The 21,265-nt window shown below is 40.4% G+C and overlaps 2 protein-coding genes across 10 annotated transcripts in view; both read right to left on the bottom strand.

Moving 5' to 3' along the window:
• Positions 1-8,673, bottom strand: part of PHLDB2 (pleckstrin homology like domain family B member 2) — a 210,363-nt gene extending 201,690 nt beyond the window's left edge. For 2 of the 9 annotated variants that reach the window (XM_076001341.1, XM_012787448.3), the window contains exon 1: positions 8,394-8,665. The gene's annotated coding sequence lies outside the window, so the exon portion shown is untranslated. Of the gene's footprint in view, positions 1-8,393 lie in introns of all 9 variants that reach the window. The other 7 variants (XM_076001310.1, XM_076001318.1, XM_076001338.1 and 4 more) reach the window with 5 other exon arrangements.
• Positions 8,674-13,447: 4,774 nt separating this feature from the next.
• Positions 13,448-21,265, bottom strand: part of PLCXD2 (phosphatidylinositol specific phospholipase C X domain containing 2) — a 50,793-nt gene continuing 42,975 nt past the window's right edge. Inside the window, exon 4 of the mRNA XM_012787432.2 lies at positions 13,448-19,962. Within this exon, the coding sequence (XP_012642886.1) occupies positions 19,803-19,962 (160 nt within the window). The 3' untranslated portion in view covers positions 13,448-19,802. The remainder of the gene's footprint in view (positions 19,963-21,265) is intronic.

The raw sequence follows: 21,265 nt of genomic DNA, 5'->3' as shown, positions 1-21,265 counted from the left end.
GAAAACTGAGAAGAGGGAATGCCCAGTAAGAGTTTTGTTGTGCACAACAGAAAGTCACTTGAAGACCCTTCCAGGAAACCAGTCTATTCTTACTGAATTCATGGCATTGATCCCCTCCCCAGAAAATTATCAGATCCTCTGGTGAAGATAAATAATGCTGCTTGCCATTTCTAATCTTTAAAAAGGACAAAAATGACAGCAAAGTGATGCAGCCTCTAACTGCTACTAAAACTATTGATGTCTAATTTCTTTCAGTGCTTTTCTTGTTGGACCAGAGGTTCTTTGCCATCACTTGTGAGTGTTGTTCTTCAGGACCTTAGAGCCTCCTGGGCATGGGTCTGGGTGGATAAAATCAACCAGTGTAAGCCACAATCACTATTGTAATTTCTTTACTGAATGTCTAGCCAAGCCTTGGTGTTTGTTGCAATTAGTAGGTGCCTTTGAATAGTACTGCCTGGGGCTGTTTTCTCTCATGCCCTGTCACAGGGAGCAAGCTTTATTCTTTTTTATGTGAAGAAGTAGAGCAGAGAGAAGTGAAATAACCCCAGAAGTAAAAAATTAAAAAAAAAAATCCATGCTTGAAATGGAACATCATAATTGTGTCAGTCATCCTGATGGCCATTCATTTCTCTAGACTTTAAGAGGGAAATGGGACTCTGTCCAAAGAAAACTGCCCTTTTAGTTCAGGGCCTTGGGGAAGATCTTTGATGCAGTCTCACTTCCTTGATGTGCCTTCTCTTCATTACAAATAGCCTTTCATGAAGCTTACAAGAAGGGACATGAGCACAGGCACCCAGTTAGCAACAACCTGAGTGAGTAACCCTGGGCAGGGTGGCTGGGTGGCTCAGGGAGGGGTAGAGAGGGATGGTCTCAGGATCCAGAGCAAACTTAAAGCTATTCCACAGTCCTTGACCATTGTTTTGTATACTTCAGAGGAGCTGTGGATCTGTCTCTCACTCTTCCACTGTTTGCTTATAGTGTCATCTGCTCTCCCTCCTCCAAACACACACAGTTCCATCTGAGTCACTACCATGTTTCTGTAACCTTGAGCAAGCCACGTCACCTTTAGGGCTTCTGTTTATTTATGAAGAGAGCATAATAGTCATGACTGCCTGCTCGCTGGAGCTCCCATTAGCAACACACAAGTGAGGCAAAGCTGAGTTCTGGTGCCAGGGTTACAGGTGGACAAGGAAACTCATAAGTGGTTCCTGGGATTCTCCCAGCCAAGTGGGCTCTTTCTCTAGCAAAGATCTCCAGCCCCTCCAATTTATACCATCCTCAAGGTTACATACCTGGGATCTCTTGCACAATTTTTTATTCTTCTTGGTTTAATTACCCCAGAGATAGGGGCAGTCACCCAAAGGGATTAAAATCATTTATGTATTTTCCTTAAAGAATTTTTTGATCTTAACTTTCATAGTTTTTCATAAAAGACAGAATATTAAAGCTAGAAGTCACCTTAAAGATTATATACTCCCAAAGCCCTGCTTTCATTTTGAAAATGGGAAAGTTGAGGCCCAGAGGGCTGAAGTGACGTGCTCTAAAGCCTGACTGGCATGCAATAGTAGAAGAATCAAACAGAACCCAAATCTCCCATCTACTGTGCCATTCTGTTACTGGATGGCAGGAGAGAGTAGACCCTCAGTGCACACCCATGATTAATACTTCCAGTCCTATCCTTCATTTTCCTTGGCAATTCCAAAGTCTTTTTGTTTAAAGTCACTTTCTATACTAAATTCCCAGTTGATTTACCAATTTATTATCACTGACAAATATTTACTGAGGGCCTATAATCTTCAAGATACTGTATAATGATTAAAAGTACACACATGCACACACACACACATGCACATACGCACATACAGAGGATTCTAAGGAGGCTATGGTTTGGACCATTTGGTAAGTTTAAAACCTTCTTATCTTTGAGGAGTGGCAAGATTATATAATCCTGTTTTAAAAACAGTATCTAATACATTTCGGGGAAGGAGTAAATGATTGTTGCTGAACTGAGGATAACCTATCAATAAATGTTTGTAGTTATTCACATTAAGGATACATATGAGTAAAGAATTGAAACTGAGCCAACACCAAGAGGTGTAAAAATTGGCACGAACCCACAGCGGAAGACAACAGTAAGTCAAGACTAAGATACCTCTTGGGCTATTTCATGTTCAACTTGTTGAACTTCAAGTTACCAATACAACTATGTTCTATAACATTACCTCTTATGAAAAATGGAGAATTCTCATTTTGCAAAGAGAAGCAAAACAAAATGAATTTGGGTGGAGAACAGTCATGTTATGGGAAGTCTAGCCATTGTTCAGGATTCCCACCTAGGAAGGAAAACTAAATTTGGGGGAAAACACGTGTTTCAAATCGAGGGTGCATCTCCCTGGAATTGGTAGACTCAGATTGGGGTACTGGCTGTCCTTGAGTCTTAGAGAAGTCTGCCACCTGCTTAGTCACTGCAGTGTCTTCTGGTTGGCTTCTGGGCTTTCCCTCCTCTCACAGACTGCTCATGCCCTAACCACGAGTTTTAAGCTGCTTACCTCATAAAACCTAATGAGAGCACCACAAAGTAGGCCCCATGGATGAAAGCCATCATTCCACAGCAATACACATGAGCTCCAGCCAAATGCACTATGTAAGGCTTATCTTAAGAAATGAATGCTTGAAAACATCAGGCCAGTGATGACAAAAAAGAATTCTGCCTAGTTAAAGTTCTCTGGAGGAAGTATTTTTGATATTGTTTTGGCTTTAGAAAAAAAAAATGGACCTTGTTGGGGTTACTTCAGTGCACAGTGAAACTGCAAATTCAAACTGTTTGAATCCTGTCCTCCAAATACAGAGGTCTTATGTGAAAACAATCTCATTTTCCTTTTACTTTCTGGGAACCCCTCCAAGGCATGGTGATTTGCCAGCTTTTTGTGACCTTCAGTTCCTTTACTGCTCCCATGGGCAACTTGACCTTGGAATTGTAGAGAGGAGGGGGACAATTTTCAAGTTGGTACGGGACAGGGGCAGATGTTTCATTCTCTCTGTTTGCTCATTGTCCCAAACCATGAATTCTCCTGCACCAAGAACCGTAGACCCTCTGAGATCACGGAAATGAGGACAAAAGGTAGAACGAAGATGCACATTATCACTGAAGCAAGGATGTGGACAACAAAACTGTCACATGGGGTGGAGACTCAGGCAGCCAGCCAGGAGTAGTTCCCAGGAAAGCATTAGGAGTAAGAAAACATTCTATCTCATCCAGATGCACTGCTAAGGCAGGGCTCCCTGACTCCTCTGAACATCTTAGGACTGAAATGGAATTCACAGGGCAAAGAATTCCTCCTGTAAGTACAGCTGGTATCTACAGAGGTTTAATCTACACTCGCAATGGAGTCCCAATTTGTAGAAGGACTAACTTAGGTTCCCCATCATTTGGCAACTGTTTGACCCAAGAGACACCATCTGGTTATAGGATTAACCAAGACAGGGTTTGTGTTTATCAAGAGACACTGTGGAGGTGCTCACCCCTATCCATGCATACAACAGATTAGAGGACAGTGGTTTCTTACCTTTCTCCTTGCAGGAACTCCTTTGATATTTTATTTTGTTCATGGGCACATGGGTTTGAAAGATTTTTGCCTTTAAGACAGATTTTATTAAGTAACAATTAGCTTCTTCATTTTCATTATTCTATGAAAATCTAATTAGAGTAACAACATTACCACACTGACCTGATAGAATTCCAGCCAAAAGCAAAGCAACTGATGTTTGAGTGAATCCCTGTAGCCCAAGAACACCCTGTATAGTCGTTTGACATTTTAAATTTCTGTAAATAGCTTGTGGGCCCCATTCCTACGATTTGTAGGCCTTAGGAATCCAGAGAACTGCTTGTGTATTAGAAAAAATAGAGCAAAGAATTTGGAATCCCAAGATGAATGAGATTGAGAAGGGTACTCATCTGCACTGAGTCTCAGGTTCCTTATCTGCAAGGATATCACCTGAAAATAGTACTCATCTTACAGGCCTGTGATAAAGATTATATAAAAACTATTGACATGCTGGAAAGTCTTGAAAAATTTAACTTTCTCAAAGACTGAAATTTCATTGCAGAAATAAACTTTTGAAAAATATTGGTATGATAAATGGATCATTTGTCTCTTTTATATTACATTAAAATCAATTTTAAAAGACATCAAAGAATCAAAGCACTGACTTGTAGGCAATTGTTATTGTGTGTGTGTGTGTGTATGTGTGTGTGTATGTGTGCACGTATGTGTGTGTGTTTTGTGTTTGCTTTCCAAGAGGAGAGGAAAACCACTGTGATATTGAGTTTATGCCTGTACAGCGTCAAGAACATCTGGTGAGGGTGGGAAGAGGAGATAAATATATACTCTGAGGATCCAATCAGATAACCTAGAAAGGACTATTTATACTTTTGCACTTAGAATGTGAACAGTGTAGACACTGTTGAGTGTGTTTCCCAGGACAGAATGCTAAAGAACATGGGCTTTAGAGTCAGACACACCTCAACTCAAATTTCGCTTCACTGTACTAGCTCCGTGAGTTGGGCAAGTTGCATAGTTTTGTTATGAAAATTAAATTTAAAAAAAAAGTGTAGATATAAGGCAACAATTAGTTTCCTGGTCATAATAAGCACTTGATAAAAGTAAAATATTGTTATGAGTTCTTGTGTTTTAGCTTCAACTTTTTATCCTAGTATTTTAGTTAACAAAAATGATAGCACATGAGTACAGTTCATGTGGCGTCAGTTGTTTAGAAAAGAACACTGGTAGACATGGTGATGCAATCCCTGTTTGTAATGCTTTTGCTATCACACCCTTGAGGTATGCATGAGGCGGATGAGTAAAAAGAAGAAACCCTTTGTTCAAAGATGTTTAGCCAACCACATTTCATGATGGCATTTATTTATCTTGATCTTATAAATACTCAAGGATTGTGGCTACTTTGGAATTTATGCTAGACAGCTAATGGAATTTTTAAGAGATATCTGAGCAAAAGTGAAACTAGGAGCAGGGATACAGAGGAGGGCTTCTTGCTGCACACAACTCATTTACTGCTTAAATGACACAAACAAGCCATTCGGACTCCAGGCCAATGTGAGTTTCTTTGGGTTGCAGATAGTTGGAGCCTTGATACAATGGATGTTGATGGTTCTTCTTGCTTTAAGCCTCTTTGTGCCCAAGTCTCTTGGGTTTAGATGAGTGGATCTTAGCTAAGGTGAGAGGAAATAGTAATTAAAATCTGGAGTTCCCAGAGAAGGGTTAGAATAGGGTCATTTCTTTTTCTGAAGTTAGTTCAGATGTTGGATGTTCATTGGGGCACATAGGTTTGAGTCTACGGAATAGAAAGGGGTGGAAATCTAGCCTTAGAATTAACTGGGTTTACTTAGGGAATATCTGGGACTGAGAAGACTCTGGTGATTGCCATCCTTAGAAATGCTCCCATTTTGCTCCCTGTTTGTTTGTCCCTTTACATGCCCTCAATGAAGATCCAGTCCAGTCCAATGCTGGCCTTTTGCTTGTTGTGGCACCCACCTGGCCTCGGGCATGGCACAGTGGTGGGCCAGTGGAGAACCTCTGATGGTGTTAGTCAGCCTTGCTACTTGGATGACCTCCCAGTTTATGCTTCTCCATGTCCTCAACTCCATGACTTTAGGGGGGAAGCGCTGGATTCACAACAAGGCAGAGCTGAGTAGAATCCTGGCTCAGACTCTCACTAATTGCATAATTCGGGGCAAACTAATTAACATCTGTATTCTAACTTCCTAACATGTAAAAGCAATAACAATGCCTGTTTTAATCTGGTCAATCTCGAGAATAATCTCCCTCTACCTACTATCAAATATACGTAGAATGGAAAGAAAAGCTGGATATACCCTCAGGGGCTCCCAGTGTGCTTTAGGTCTTGAGCCAGATGCTGCCCAGAAAGGACAGTTCAAACCTGTGTGTCTGCCCCTAAGGCAGCCTACAGGAACGTGGGTAAATCTGGTCAATGCATTTGAGCACCGAGGCCCTTTGCTCTCTTCAAAACCAACTCTGTTGCCTGCATTATCTACAGACATGCTCTGGATACCAACCAGACCCACACTTAACATTTTATAAGACTTAATATCTTCACAGAAATTTATCAGTTTTCCATAATTCTCCACAACATTCTTGGCAGGTAGCCACAGACTTACCTCAAATCCCACATGGGTTTGTGTCTACAATGGCAGCAATTCTTGCATCTAGTTAACTGCCTCAGCCACTAAACATTCCAGCCACAAACATTACCTGAGGGGAGTCACTTCAGTTCCATAAATGGTTGACAAAAAGTGTCAAACATTACCTTGTCCAATACATGGTCCAACTCCTTCCCTAAAGGAAGTTCAGAAAAATAGGGCCTCTGTATCAGCAGGCTTCTAACTAATATTAAAAATTATAAGAATCAAACAGCCCTATCAAAAAGTGAGCAAAGGACATGAATAGAAACTTCTCAAAAGAAGACAGACTAATGACTAACAAACATATGAAAAAATGCTCAACATCTCTAACCATCAGGGAAATGCAAATCAAAACTACAATGAGATATCACTTATCTCTAGTGAGAATGGCCTTTATCAAAAAGTCCCAAAACAATAAATGTTGGCGTGGATGCGGAGAGATAGGAACACTCCTACGCTGCTGGTGGGACTGTAAACTAGTACAACCTCTGTGGAAAGCAATGTGGAGATACCTCAAAAGGATACAAGTAGATCTACCATTTGATCCAGCAATCTCATTACTGGGCATCTACACAAAAGAACAAAAGACATTGTATAAAACACATTCTTCACTAGAATGTGAAGAATGTTTATAGCAGCACAATTCACAATTGCAAAGATGTGGAAACAACCCAAGTGCCCATCAATCCATGAGTGGATTAATAAAATGTGGTATATGTATACCATGGAATTCTACTCAGCTACAAAAACAGTGATGATCTAGCACCCCTTGTATTATCCTAGATGGAGCTGGAGCCCATTCTACTAAGTGAAGTATCCCAAGAATGGAAAAACAAGCACCACATGTACTCACCAGCAAATCGGTATTAACTGATCAACACTTAAGTGCACATATAGTAATGACATTTATTGGGTGTTGGGCAGATGAGAGGGGGGATGAAGGGATAGATATATACACACCTATTGGGTGCGGTGCACACTGTCTGGGAGATAGACATGCTTGAAGCTTTGACTCAGGTGGGGCAAGGGCAATATATGTAACCTAAACATTTGTACCCCCGTAATATGCTGAAATAAAAAAATAATTACAAGAACCAGAAACCACTGCGGAGGCCTGACAGGTGAATATGATGATAGTATGATAATGTTGCTGAAATTAGAGGAGATATATTTGGATCTAAAGAAGAATGGATCATGTTCATTAAAAATAACATATTTCCAGAATATGTAGACTTGAAGGGGAAAAATTCCAAGTGTTTCTTTTGGTGATTACTTCATAAATTTGTCTTACCTCAGGAATCATTTAATCACTTGTTCCATAGTTAGTCTACTTCTTCCCTATAGACCTCCAGTGACAGGCAGAGCTATCTCTAAAGTCATGGCTCTTGTTCCTGAGGTGATACCAGGTATCAGGCTTGTGTATGAATCTTGCTCATATATATTTATCACTGAACTTAGAGGGACCTTGTGGCATTTACTACTCTGGGTAGGATAAAAATTTACTCTGGGCAGAAGAAAATATAGGTGATAGCTTCTGAGAAGGGTTCCTTCTATGTTGCCTGTGTCTATTCTATAAAGAGTCTCAGTCAGGAAAAGGCTTTGGTGGTCTTCCGTTCAAGGCAGGAAACAGCCTTGCCTCAGTAAATGATTGACCTGTGTGCCCAGAGTGATAAGCTTAGGTAAATAGGCTTGATTCTGCTCCAGTAGTTTTAGGACTTTTAACTCTCTAGGCTCCAAAGCAGAAAATGCACTTAACTCCCTCAAATGACAGGTTGACAGCCCTCTGAATTATACGCACACTGTTCTCTATGGTATATCGTGAAAGTGGAAAAAATTCATACAAGCAAAATTCTGGAATAAGGTCATGTTTGTGGAGCCACTACTAGTGGAAAATTTCAACAAATAACAAATATGTTATAATGACAGATTTTTTTAAAAAACTTTACAAATGTTTGAAATATGTACAGCAACAACAAGAGAATATGGAAGGAAAATATAGCCTGTTTTCCAGAACACGCCGATGGGCAAATGATTGAATTCCCCTCATACACACTCACACCTACCACAGTCGCCTTCAGCAGACCATCCTCAGAGACACTCTGGTTACAAGACTATGCAAGGTGCTTGTTTTGTAATCTTGTGAGAAGGACCCATGACCAGACAGATCACTTACCTTGATAGCTGCTTTTCAGTCTCAACTCTTCCCTCAGCTTTCTTCCTGGCTCAGCAGTGATAGCCCGTGGCTGTCCCAACACTTGCTGAAGAGGTTGGGATGTTGGGAAGAAGCATCAACACAGGCTTCTACTTCTCCCCAAGCATGAAAGTGAGGTGTTCCCCTCTGTTTCCTTCCCTGCTCTCTGGGCCCTGCAGATAGTGGTCACGGGCAGTGACTTGCTTGCAGCCAGGTATGTTGACAGACGTGAAGGAGGGAGTCTGCGCTGGTCTCAGCAGCCTGGTCTAGCCAATCATCACACACCAGGGCAGGCTCCTACTCCTGCTCAAATCCAACCAGAGGGCTGGGTGACAAAATCAGACAGCAGGACTGTCGGGGGCTGAAAGCTCAGTCTGATTGCTACTGACTATCCAGGAGAGCGGTTACCTTGTAACTGGATCTGGGAAGTGGACCAGAGACTCTGAGAATAATTTACATCTGGGAGGAAAATTTTACTCCCTTATATTTTAGCAAACTCAGAAGGGAATTTGGAGGTCACTTTATCAAATCTCCCATTTAATAATGGAGTTCTTCTATTATATTCTTGTATGGTGAGAATCATCTGACAGTTCTTTGAATAAATATATCTACCGATTCATTGAGAATGCATTATATGCTATGCATTTCATCACAAGTCCTCACAATAACCTTAGGACTTCATCCCTATTTTATGGATGAAGAAACTGAAGCTCAGAGGGGTAACAGTCATGCAATTAGTAAGTGCTGAAGTCAGGATTTGAACCCAGGTCTACTCTAAAGCCAGTGCCAGCATCAGTATCCTTTCTGTGGTAGGTTGAATTAGTCCCCCAGAGAAGTGCACGTCCTAATCTCCAGGACCTGTGAATGTGTTACCTTACGTGGCAAAAAGGACTTTGCAAATGTGATCAAGTTAAGGATCTCGAGATGGGAGAGTATCCTGGACTATCCAGGCAGCACAAGGGGCCTTATAAGAGGCTGGAGTGGAGGAGGAGTGTGCTGACAGAAGCAGAGCCAGAGACTGAAGATGCACTGCTGGCTGTGAAGATGCAGGGAGGAGCCATGGGCCAAGTTGTGCAGGCAGCTTCCAGAAGTGGGAAAGACAAGGAAATGCATGCTCCTCTAAGGCCTCCAGAATGAACACAACCCTGAGGGCCTATCTTAGACCTTCAAAGTAATAAACATACGTTGTTGTAAGCTATCAAGTCTGTGGTAATTTGTTATATGAGCAATAGAAAACAAACATTCCCTTAGAAATACTTTTTGTTAGTGAACTTGCTATTTCATTTAGCATCCCATTCCACATAGTCATGATCTTGATTTGGCTAAACTCTACCTTCTCGAAATGGCAACTCATGGGTCCTAGCTCTTCCCTGCACACGCGGCACTCAGGCAGCCAGGAATGGTGAGACAGTGTGCTGGGGTGGGCGTCAGAATTTTGACTCTAGTCCCAGCTCTGCCTCCATCAGTCAGTCCATCTTTCAGTTTTCTCTCCTATGACATTGGCTCCTGTCACAAATGATCTTTGATCCCTTCCATATCTGACATCATATTAGTCTAAAACCAAGTCATGTACCAATTTTCAAATATTTGAAGATAGCCCTGTCACCTTTCTCCCAGTTTTTCCTGTTCGAGCTTTTCCAGCTTCTCATGTGACATGACTTCTGGACCCTTCCCTCTCCTGGTTGCCCTTCTCTGGGAAGGCTCCAATTTACCCATTTCCCTCTGACATGTGGTGCCCAGATCTGTACATCGTGCCCCTGCTGTCCCTTGTCTACCTGCCTGGTTCCTCTGGATCCTGAACACCTTCTCTTGTTAGATCCCATCTAACTATTCCTTAAGACATTTTGGACTTAGCTGAGTTTGTTTCTTCTTCTCTTGCTTTATCTGACCTTACCTCTTGAAAGAGAGCACCATAGTGAACAAATCCACAAGAGTCTTAATTTAGATTTTTTTTTTTTTAATAAGAAGAACCAAGGCTTTCTAGTGCTAGCCTAAATTTGCCATCCTTGCTTGTTTAACATTTAAATAATTTATTCTCATAGGCATTTTTGAAAGGCAGTGGTTTTAGGACTATACATTCTTCAAGAATTTGATGAAAGTTCTGGATTTTCTGCCAGAGAAAAATTCATCTAAAATTTTGTGTGTCATTTTGGGGCACTGCACCGCCCCCCCCCAAAGTAGTCCACTGGCCTCTCTGATATGTGGCAAGTTAGTTTTACACTCACAAAGTTGTTGGTAGGGGAAGCTTTTGCAAAAGGTAGCCTAATGTCTTCTTCTGTATCCCCTTACAATTCATGGAGGCCCTAAAAGTAAGACCCTCTGGGAATTGGTTGAGCAAACATCAGTGAAGATCAAGGCAGGACAGTGTCCAGACCAAAAAGCAGCTAAGTTCTTAGGTTAAACAAAGAACAGCTTTTGGTGGTCTCCTTTTGCAACAAGAACTTTACTTCTTGGGGCCTTTCTCTATATAATAAATCTTACTCTTTCGATGCTTGGCCCCTTAAATTAAAGCCATCTGCTTGTCTAAGGCTTCCCTCAATCTCATGATGCTACTGGTCAGAGGCTGATACTTCTTTGTCCCTCTTCCCCACCCAGGCTGTCCAAAAACACTACCCAGCTGTGAAAACACCCTGATCTGACTAGTGCTTTTGTCCTACTGGCGCTTGTCCAGGCCATCCTGGGTGAGGTTTCAGGCTTATGGGCTTTGGCCACTGTCCCTCCCTTGAAAGCTCCCATCCTCTCTGAGAATGAAAGGTTTCAAGTCTTGAAAATAATAACACTCCTTTGGTTATAGTGAGCAGATTTGCAGAGAGGTAAACAAAGAAACATACTGCTGATCAGGAAGAATTCCTTTGGAAAAAAACACAACAAAAATCCAGGACATTCAGGCCTCTTAACCTCAGGGATTCACAGAAAAGGACATCACTTTCAAAGTTGAAGAAATGGGATTTGGTCTCTGCATTCCATATTTACCAAGTTCAGCTGTATATAAGACTGAGTGACTCCAAGACCTTTCTTCCCTGTTCCTCAGGACAACATGGAGAGAGATTATCTAAGCTTGGATTTCTACAGGAAACATGAAGACATTTCCCTTATGAAAAAAAGAGATGATTTTCAATCTCAAATAGCAGTTTATTTATATATTTAGTTGGCTGGTGAAGAATGTTTAGAAAGAGCACAACCAAACTCAGTTGTAGGCAAAATAAATTGTGGTAGAATCAATTGCACGTTTTTTAGCCTGAAAAGGATCATACACTTAGGTCATTCCCATAGCTTCTCCTTAGTGGACTCCTTAAAAAACTTAAATAAATTTATTTTGAAAGGAAATTTTATATCACTATGGAAAACTCAGGACCACTTGCTACAAAGAGAAGGTAACCATAAAATAAATACAATACAAATGAAATGAGATTTAAAGTTAGCTAGATACTATTGCCTTTTGGGTTTTGGTTGATAAGCAAGGGATAGAGAGGTTTCATCACTAAACTAAGACTTCTCTCTTTACTAATCAGAACTGATTAAGTAATTAATGATATTAATGCTATTTAAGGATGTGGCCATCTTCCACCCCACATCATCTTGCATACCACCAGTGGCATGAATTCCACTCTCTGAACAATCCATTTTTGGTCCAGTAATTCTCCAACTGGCTACACATCAAAATACATATTTCTAGCCATATTTCCTGAGATATACTTTAAGATATAAAGAAGTATAATCTCCAGGAATCAGGTCCATAAATATATACTGATATGGGCACCTCCAGATTAGGAATCTTCCAGATATGGGAACCACCAATAGCTAAACCCAAAGACTTTGTCTCTAGTGCCCAGTCTAGAATGACTGAGCCAGTCTAAACCCCCAGCTGCCTTGACTTTCAACTGCACAGCCCCCATGAATTTGTCACACAAAGAGCTTTCACAATCTTTTTCACTGTCCAAATTTATCTGCTTTATCTCTCATTATTTCTTGCTAAGTCATTTACCAATCAACACAAAGGTTAGCATTCAATCATGTCAAAAGGATTGTGCTGGGTGCCATTTGGAGGAGGTGGGTGCAAAGTACCTTCCCTTACTGCTAAGCCTAATAGCTACTATTGAGTATTTACCATGCACCATGCTCTGTGCTAGAATGCTTTTCATATACTTTCTTATTTGGTCTTCACAATAACCCTTCATATTAGGTATTATTAGTGCTATATTCTATATATGTGGAGATGTTAATTTGCCTAAGGACACACAGCAAAGTTGTGATGGAATTGGGATAAAACCCCAGGTCTGTGCATTTCTGAAATAGCTACTTTTAGCTTCTGTACTAAATAGAATGTTTATGACCTAGTTGCAATATGACAAATTAATCTGTGACTAGATGTTGAAGAGTTCATACATAATGTAAGAGCTCCGTTGTTATAGAGGCAATGTCTCAACCCAAGTATATGTTCAGAAATTGGGGCAGGCCAGTAGTATCTTTGCTATTGCACTATGTATGCTAAGTCCAAACGTGCTTTGCTTATATTTGGAGTTAGCCCTCCTTATATCATGTAATTTATTATTAAAAACCAAACAGGAATGATTGAAACTGGTGCTTATTAAAGCCAATCAGAAGATAGTATGGTAGATTTGCTAAACAAAAACTATAAATATGGGCAGAAAATCCTGACTAGGACTATGTTTTTATATTTATAGGATAACTTGAATGGACATATAATTATCTTTAATTGCCTGTTCCAACATTTGACTATATGAAATGAATAGTCACTTAGAATTAATCTGATCTTTGCTAAATTCTACAAAGGACTTTCACCTCAACCCATTATTTTTATAGAGGATAGGGAAGAAAAGAATTCACTGAAATTAAGTGGTCTTAGATATCCTATTTAAAAGAATTGGAAAGAAGGAAAATATTGCAATAGAAACTGCAGTTCCATCCTTATTTATTCTTTGTACACACAAATACATAATCTCTGCATAGCTCTATTTCTGGGCATTCGGCAATGACTCAAATTAATGTGGGTCAGATGAGATGTGGATGTCAGTAAGGCCTGGTCTAAGCTTTGTGGAAGTAACTGAAGTGCTAAGGATGAAGCTTGGAGAAGCACGTGTGACAAGGTTGTGTACACATTTCATGCACTACTTACCTTGTGGATTGCAGGCACCTTTAGCTAATCCCAATATGTGCTAGACATGCCTGAGAAGATTTTCATCCAGTACTGTATAATGAAGTATTTTATTGGTGCTGAGTCTATAGCTCTTTAAAACAAAATTAGAAGTGGACCAATAACAAAATGTTCATTCAAACAAAGGAAAAGTGCTTGCCAAAGTTTTATATTTATTATTAGGTTGAAGTCTATTTATGTAGTTCAAATCAAATACAAGAAATCACATCATGTCATCATATCTGTTTAAATGTTTTAACTGTCAAAATGAGGTATTCTGGCTTTACAATGTTCTAGGTTGAAGTAAGTAGTTTAATCAAGGTTACAAGAAAGAAGATGAGAGAGATAATTGAACAATTACTTCCTAGGGGAAAAATGCCAAGTGAAATGTGTGTGAATGAGATAATTAAGCCACAAAATACATTTCAGAGTATCAAGCAGCATATATGCAAAATTCTAATCCTAACATTAAAATTGGTATAATTTGTTATTATTATTTTTACTTAACTTAGCAAACAGCATGCACTACAGTGTAAAGCAAGCAATAGAGGACAAAATACAATACCTATTGAGCATTTATCAGATTCACATGTCATCTGAATTGACCAAGACTTATTTTCACTATAATAATTTCTGTATTTTCTAATTGCTGATCAGTAAGGTTAAGTATTACAGTTGGCATGTACACAATATAAATAATGCATACACAATCTGTATTTAATACTTATTAATACTGGGGTATAAATTAGTAAGTATAATAGCAGCAAGGTACCACTATTTCTAGAATATGTTCTAAGATTTATCATATTGTTACTATAGATTCACAACTGAAGTGTTATTAGTGCTGTAAGCTAATAACAAATGTAAAATTGCAAATGTACAAAGCTACCAAAGGCCTATTTGACTTTTCAATGTGCTGTGCTTCGTGTTGGGCTCAGAGCTTGTGAGTAAGCACCTGCTGCTTGAATTAAGTATTGGTCCCAAATTCTGGGCTCCAATCAGGTATAGTTCTAATGATTGTGTGTGTGTGTGTGTGTGGGGTGCGGGCAGAATAATGCATTTGAGAAGAGTAAGGAGCAATGACCACTATAGTAAGAGTCTGTTGGACAGCACTGCATACATGTGCCTTCCACTGTAATTTGCCAGCATCCTGTGATTAACAGTAATCAGCAGATGATGGAAAAAGTTCAGAAGACCAGAGGAGAAAGTGGTAACCTATGAAGGAGATCAGAAGGAATGACTTAGAAAATGCCTCCAGACTATTGATGGGGCTGCCCCCGTAGACTGTGAGATTGCATTCCCAGAGAAAAGAAGGGAAATATTTTATCTAAGCTATTTGGCTTAGAAATGAGTTTGAAAGTCCCAAGAAGAGGTTTTGTTGGAAGAGATACTTGAATACTATATCCGCTGCAGGACAGAGTTATCTTAGAATATTTTTATAGTGTCTAAGACTGTGCTATTTTAAGAAAATCAATAGCATTTTGTATGGCATTCTTCTGGGTTAGGGCCAGTTCAGAGATATAGTACCATTGGTGTCACTGTTTCTAGTGGAATAGTCTGTATTCCAGGAAGCTGGGGGATTCAGACACTAAAGAGATAGTGGATCTCTTGGGGCAGGAAGGAGCTGCTCAGTATCATCTGGAATTAAGGGTAAAGTTTCTAGCTAAACACTTACCACCCAATCAGTTCACTCCTGTGTGTCCCAAAGCAATGTGTGTGAGTGACAAAGCTATGGTGGCTAATACCAGGGAGCAGGCCGAGGCGGAGGGCCAACATGTACCAGACAGTTGGTGGAACTTAGAGGGACAATCATGTTCCATGCCATACAAAACAAACTTCTGGTCAGTCTGGATGTTTGATGCTATCAAATTTCTAATACGTTTCCTCTTGGCATAACAAGATTGTTTAGTGTGTATTGGGAAAGTCCACCTCTCAGAAGCCCACACATACATTGGAAGATTTCTTTGAACGCTACACATTTCATTTTATAGATCATCAAAGGTGCCATTCCTGGACAAGTTCTTCCATCCTACACCACACTTTTGGAAAATAAACCCAAGTAGCATTCTCCACACATGCCACAGAAGGAAGAATACCACAATTGCACCTCCCCTGAGCATAAGACATTTAATCTAAACATTAGGGACCTTATATTTTGGAAAGATAGTCAACCAAGGTTTGCAAAACACTCAGCACTGAAGTAGCAGACAGCATCTTTATTACAGATGAGAGAACCAGGAAAGATGTAGCACAGGATCACTTGCTCAGATACGAAAGGGGAGTCTCATGGCTGTGTTCATTAGCTCCACACTGTTTCCCAGAACTTAACAGTAAAAACCTGCAGTCAGCCAAATAAAGAACATTACAAAAACTTTAGCTGTGGCATGAACTAAAACTGTAAGATGGTCTGATTTCATGTAAACTCTTTGCTTCCAGGGAAAAAGAAGTAGTTTCATTTCAGTCCAGATTTCTTCTATTGCTTCGTCTTTAGCTCTTTGCTAAACCTTCTAGCTGGATTGTAATAATACTTCCTTGGGGAGCACTTTCTGATGACCAGATTCCAAAAACTAGAGAGAGAAAAATCCTGACACATCACAAAACTTCATTTAATTCTGGAATGCACCATTACATTGTCTTCTGGAGTAGAAACGTAAGTTTTTTTTATTTGAATATGAAGTCTTGAAAGAAGATTCTTAAGATCTATTATTACCTGGGCTCAGATCTTGTGCTTTTCTTTAAGTTTATATAAAATCCCGGGTTTGGACTGGGGCTTAATTGTTCTCAAGAATTCTAGAGTCTGCATTTAGCTCTAAAGAAAATGACTAAACTTAATTACTATCAAGTCTAAAACAGCAAATATAAAAAAAAATTGGCATGACCTTCTTAGAGATCTGCCATGAACTTAAAATTTAATCTTCAGTAACTTCAATTCCTTCCATCAAGTCCATCTTGACCTTTCTCTCCAATCCTAAGAATATCTTCTATACTCATGAACCACAGTAGAAGCTCTAATAGACTCAAAGTTCCAGACTGTAAGCTCTGCTCTAACCTAGCTGAAACCTGGGATGGTCCCCTTTGCCACAAAGCCATGGAAATGTGGCCCTGTGCAAAATGGTCCAGGGAGCTCATGAAAAACTCAGTTACATTTGGAATAAATATGACTTCAATTCTGTTAAACTAAAGTCCTTTTTGGCTCAGTCAAGCAGCTTCTTAGCTGATCTTGAAGTTAATTCTAAGTAAGCGAGAGCCTTGTTTTGCTCTGAAAATTCTCTAGAACTTGTGAGAACAAGGAATGTGGTTGGGTCACCATTTATATTGTTGGCAGTTGCATAATGAGTCATTGCCCTAACGTCTATTTTCCATCTGTCCCATGTGTCTGAGTTCTGCTGTCTGGCCCTGAAATCAAGGAGCAGAAGGCACACACCCTTTACAATATGTTAAGCAATTTTTTCTTGAGACAGAGATTCTGCCAATTTGAGGGTGTTATTGAGGGAAAATTGAAAATAATTCTCCTTCTACTTCCCAGAACTCCAGTGCAGACTTTCAAAAGGGAAGCAAGTCTGGCAACCCTAGCAGCGCAAAGAAGTGGACACCTGCACCCACCAGGCAGAGCAGGATCCCATGCATGCAAGCTCGGTGCAGTCTTCTGTGTTTCTGTGACATGCTTGATGACTTTTATCATGCAAACACTGAGGTGCACTTATATGTTAAATGTTAGAACCCAAGTGAAGTGCAACTATCTATTTAAAAACCAATGGAGAAAATCAAGTAAACATTTCACGGAACAGTCAGCAGCCCTTGGGTGTTACTGGCATCCCGTGTAGGTAACTTGTCAATGCACCTGGCCTCATAGCACCAAGCACCCAGACAAAAGCTGAGGCTCAAATAAAACAGAGCAGAATAGTTCTCCTCTTGCCTCCTTATCTCTTTGTCAAATATTGATAACAAAGGGTTAAAAGAAGGGAAGTGATCTAGTCCCTAGTAATTGATTAAGATTTAAAAACAAAAGCAAGATGAAACAATAACAACAAAAATAAAATCCTGAGGGTAGACTGGGGATTTCAGAGCTTTGCCACTAGGGTTTAACACCAGAATTGAGGGCAAGTTAAGAGAGTAAGAGGATGCCCTTTCTTCCTTCTATCCAGAGAAGACCCTACAGAATTCCACAGTACCATCCCAGAAATCTCTATGGGGAGGGGTTCAGATGCAAGACAAGGGAAAGTTCAACCAGATTTTCCCAGAGTCATTTGTGTTATGACCTCCTCAAGCTTGTAAAAGCTAAAAGTCAGGGTTTAAATTACATTACAGAAAGTAAAGGCTGGAAGACCAAGAGTTGGGGGTGTGTATGTGCTTTTAATAGCTCACCTAAGACACCCCTCTCTGTGGGTAACATGCAAAATTCATCTATGAGCATCAAAAGATAGAAATGGGAAACTGCTGAGAAGAGTCAATCTTTATAAATGCAGACATCCATTCTGGATTCGTGTTTAGATTTCTTCCTTAAGAATCCAGAAGCTGACACTTCCTTAGGGATCCTCAGATAGTGCTGAGGAGCAGCAAAGTGCACACACTCTCATGCCTAGTTTTCTTTCTAGCTCCTTCCTTTTCAAGCACTCTTCAGGAGGGTCTACCTAAGAGCTAAGAGTTCTTCATGACCCATTTCATCTTCTGTCCCAGGGCGTGGCTTGGTAGTGACTCCTCAGATCTGGGCTGTGTGCACACATATACACTGTCCCCAGCAGAACTGGGGCCATGACATCTACAGCAGAGTCAGAGGTCACTCACAGCCCTGAGATGCGCAGTCCTGTTGAGGGGAGGAAGACCATAGCAGCATCTGTCCTGGGTGACAAAAGTTCAGTAAGCTCCTGTGTGAGTGCTCTTGAAGTAAGAAGCACTGCAGATAGTTAATCTATAAATAAATACATAAATTAATAAATAAGTCAATCAAATCACAAGAGGGCTCTTTATAGATAAGCATCTCTTATCTATTAAAAACAAAACCCTCTTGAGTTTCAGAGCCCTCATGCAGTAGTGATTTGTAGGCTCAAAACAACCTGCAGAAAGTAGAACAATTGAGACAAGGACTGGAAATGTTCCAACAGTGGGTATTTCTCCCTTGATGACACACAAGTCATCCTAAATGTCCTCGAGGTAGTCTTGTTTTCAAGGAGTTACAGAATGGCTCCAAACCCACTTGGAGCACCCTCCTTTAATGCCATTGCACTTTCCCACGCATCCTGCGTCTGCCTCCTTGGTACCACCAACAAGTTGCCTTCCACTTAGTATTGTGTCCCACACAGCACAAATCCAAGTCCTAGGCAGACAACAATGAAATGCAATTTCAAGATCTGGCTTGAAGACTGCACTCCAAAGAGGACTTTCCCAAAATGATGCAGGTACTTACCTGGCAGCCATTTTGGAAAAAGCTACAGAATTAAATCAAAGAAGTCTGGCATGCAACAACATGCATGTCTACCTCTTGTTGGGCCCCACGCTGAAAAGATCTCCCATCATTGCTCCTTTCGCTTTTAGAAAAGGGCCAAAAGAAAGAGGAAGGAATTGGTATTCTAAAACTGGGAAACATAATTTCTGATACCAAGGGCAGTATGCACTGTTTATCTGAAAAATGAAGGTGACCAGTTACCAGCACAAGCTATTCAAGAACAGCTGTGGTTGAAACAGCTTGGTGATAAGTCCTACTCTCTCACGAAGAAATGGCGACATTCAACAATCCTAGACAGAACTGGTGCTTGGCTCCTTTCCTGCTCACAGCCCCAGGTTGGTGTTAGAGCCACCCCAGAGGGCAGTCTACACCTGTAATGAGCCATTCTGTTGACCAGGAATTCCTTTCTGGTTCAACCTTTCCACTGGCTCAAAAACAAAACCCTGGAAGACAATAGGGAACTGGGTGAGTTAGAGGACACTCAATACCCCAGTGGAACTTGCAGACCCTTTCCGTATTCCATTCACCACCAGAAGCCATTGGGGAGGTCCCAACCTTGCTCACAAGAAAGATGCTTTCTTCCCTTGGACTTAAGTTTTTTAAAAGTCTCATTTGGGAAAAATGCAATTAAAAGCCCTGTAATTTTATCCAAATGGCCCTGTGAGGAAGGAAAAGAAAAATGCCATCCTCCTCTTACTTCTCCATCACTGCCCAGGGGCCATCCTAACAGGAAACCCTTCAGAACTCTACCCTGGATCAACAAATTCAACATTAAGTTAAATAAAAAATTAAATCAGCATTTAGCCAGAGCTTTGTCCTCCTGTAAGAGGTCATTCAACTCGATGACAGTCGTGGCAAAGTCCACCAGGTCAACGAAGTCAGACGTGATGATGTTGACACCCATGGCTCCGGGCTTCTGAGTTTTCACCCAGTCCAGGATGGCAGGAAGATTCCTACACAGAGGAAAGTGTTGAGGAAGAGAGAACAGGAAGTGGAGTTTAGAAGTACTCCTCCAGAAATAGAAACAAAACATTTCCATCAATGTAAGAAAAGCATGTTAATAGAAGCACAAGCCTCCAGAGTTATGTCTGTTTAAGCTTTGTATCTCCTTCAGGGATGAGGTGGTCTCTATTCTATCAGAGAATTATACTTTCCAGGGTTTCCTTGCCGGAAGAGGAGATTATTTGCTCCAAGCACCAAAAGAAATGCCATGTCAATAGGACTTCAAAAAATTAAAACCGAGCGCTTCAGTGCTGGTGGGTTCTTTAATTTTTTTTTTTTTTTTTTTTTTGAGACAGAGTCTCACTCTGTTGCTCCAGCTAGAGTGCTGTGGCATCAGCCTACTTCACAGCGACCTCAAACTCTTGAACTCAAGCAATCCTTTTGCCTCAGCCTCCTGAGTAGCTGGGACTGCAGGCATGCGCCACCATACCCGGCTAATTTTTTTCTATATATTTTTAATTGTCCAGCTAATTTCTTTCTATTTTTTAGTAGAGATGGGATCTCTCTCTTGGTCAGGCTGGTCTCCAACTCCTGACCTCCAGTGATCCTCCTCCCTCGGCCCCCGAGAGTGCTAGGATTATAGGTGTGAGCCACTGCGCCTGGCCTAAATTTTTTATCATGAAAATTTACAAACATATGACAGCATTGAAAGAATTTTTCAGTAAATATATCCACCACCTAGATGTCACCACTAACATTTCACTGTACTTTCTTAGCACATATATATCAACCCATCCCTAGCTTTCCATCAATCCATCTTATATTTTTAACATATCCCAACTGCAAACTTATATACATATCTCCTAAATACTTCAGCATGCATATGACTAACTGGGGCTCAATATTTGTTTTCAGTTGCTTTTCTTTTGACATAAAGTTAATATTCAACAAAATGCAAAAATCTTAAGGGTATACTCACTGAGTATATATACACATAACTCAAACCAAGGTATAGCACATTACCAGTGCTCCAGAAAGTTCCTCCATGCCCCTTCCCCCTCCATCCCTGCCCCATCTTAGAGGCAACAACCCTACTGATTGTTTTTCTTGCCATAGATTAGATTTGCCTATCTTAGAATTTCACATTAGCCATGTAAAATGTGTTCTTTTTTGTGAGTTTTCTTTCATTCAGCACAATGGTTCTGAAATTCATCCATATTGTTGCATGTATCAGTAGTTTGTTCTTTTTTAAATCACTGCACAGTAGTAGTCCATTGTATGAATATACTGCAGTTTGTTTATCTGTTTCCTATA

Source organism: Microcebus murinus, chromosome 1, assembly GCF_040939455.1.
Source record: "Microcebus murinus isolate Inina chromosome 1, M.murinus_Inina_mat1.0, whole genome shotgun sequence".
NCBI classification, from domain to species: domain Eukaryota; kingdom Metazoa; phylum Chordata; class Mammalia; order Primates; family Cheirogaleidae; genus Microcebus; species Microcebus murinus.
Note: the sequence above shows the minus strand (reverse complement) of the source record. Positions and strands in the feature narration are given on the sequence as shown.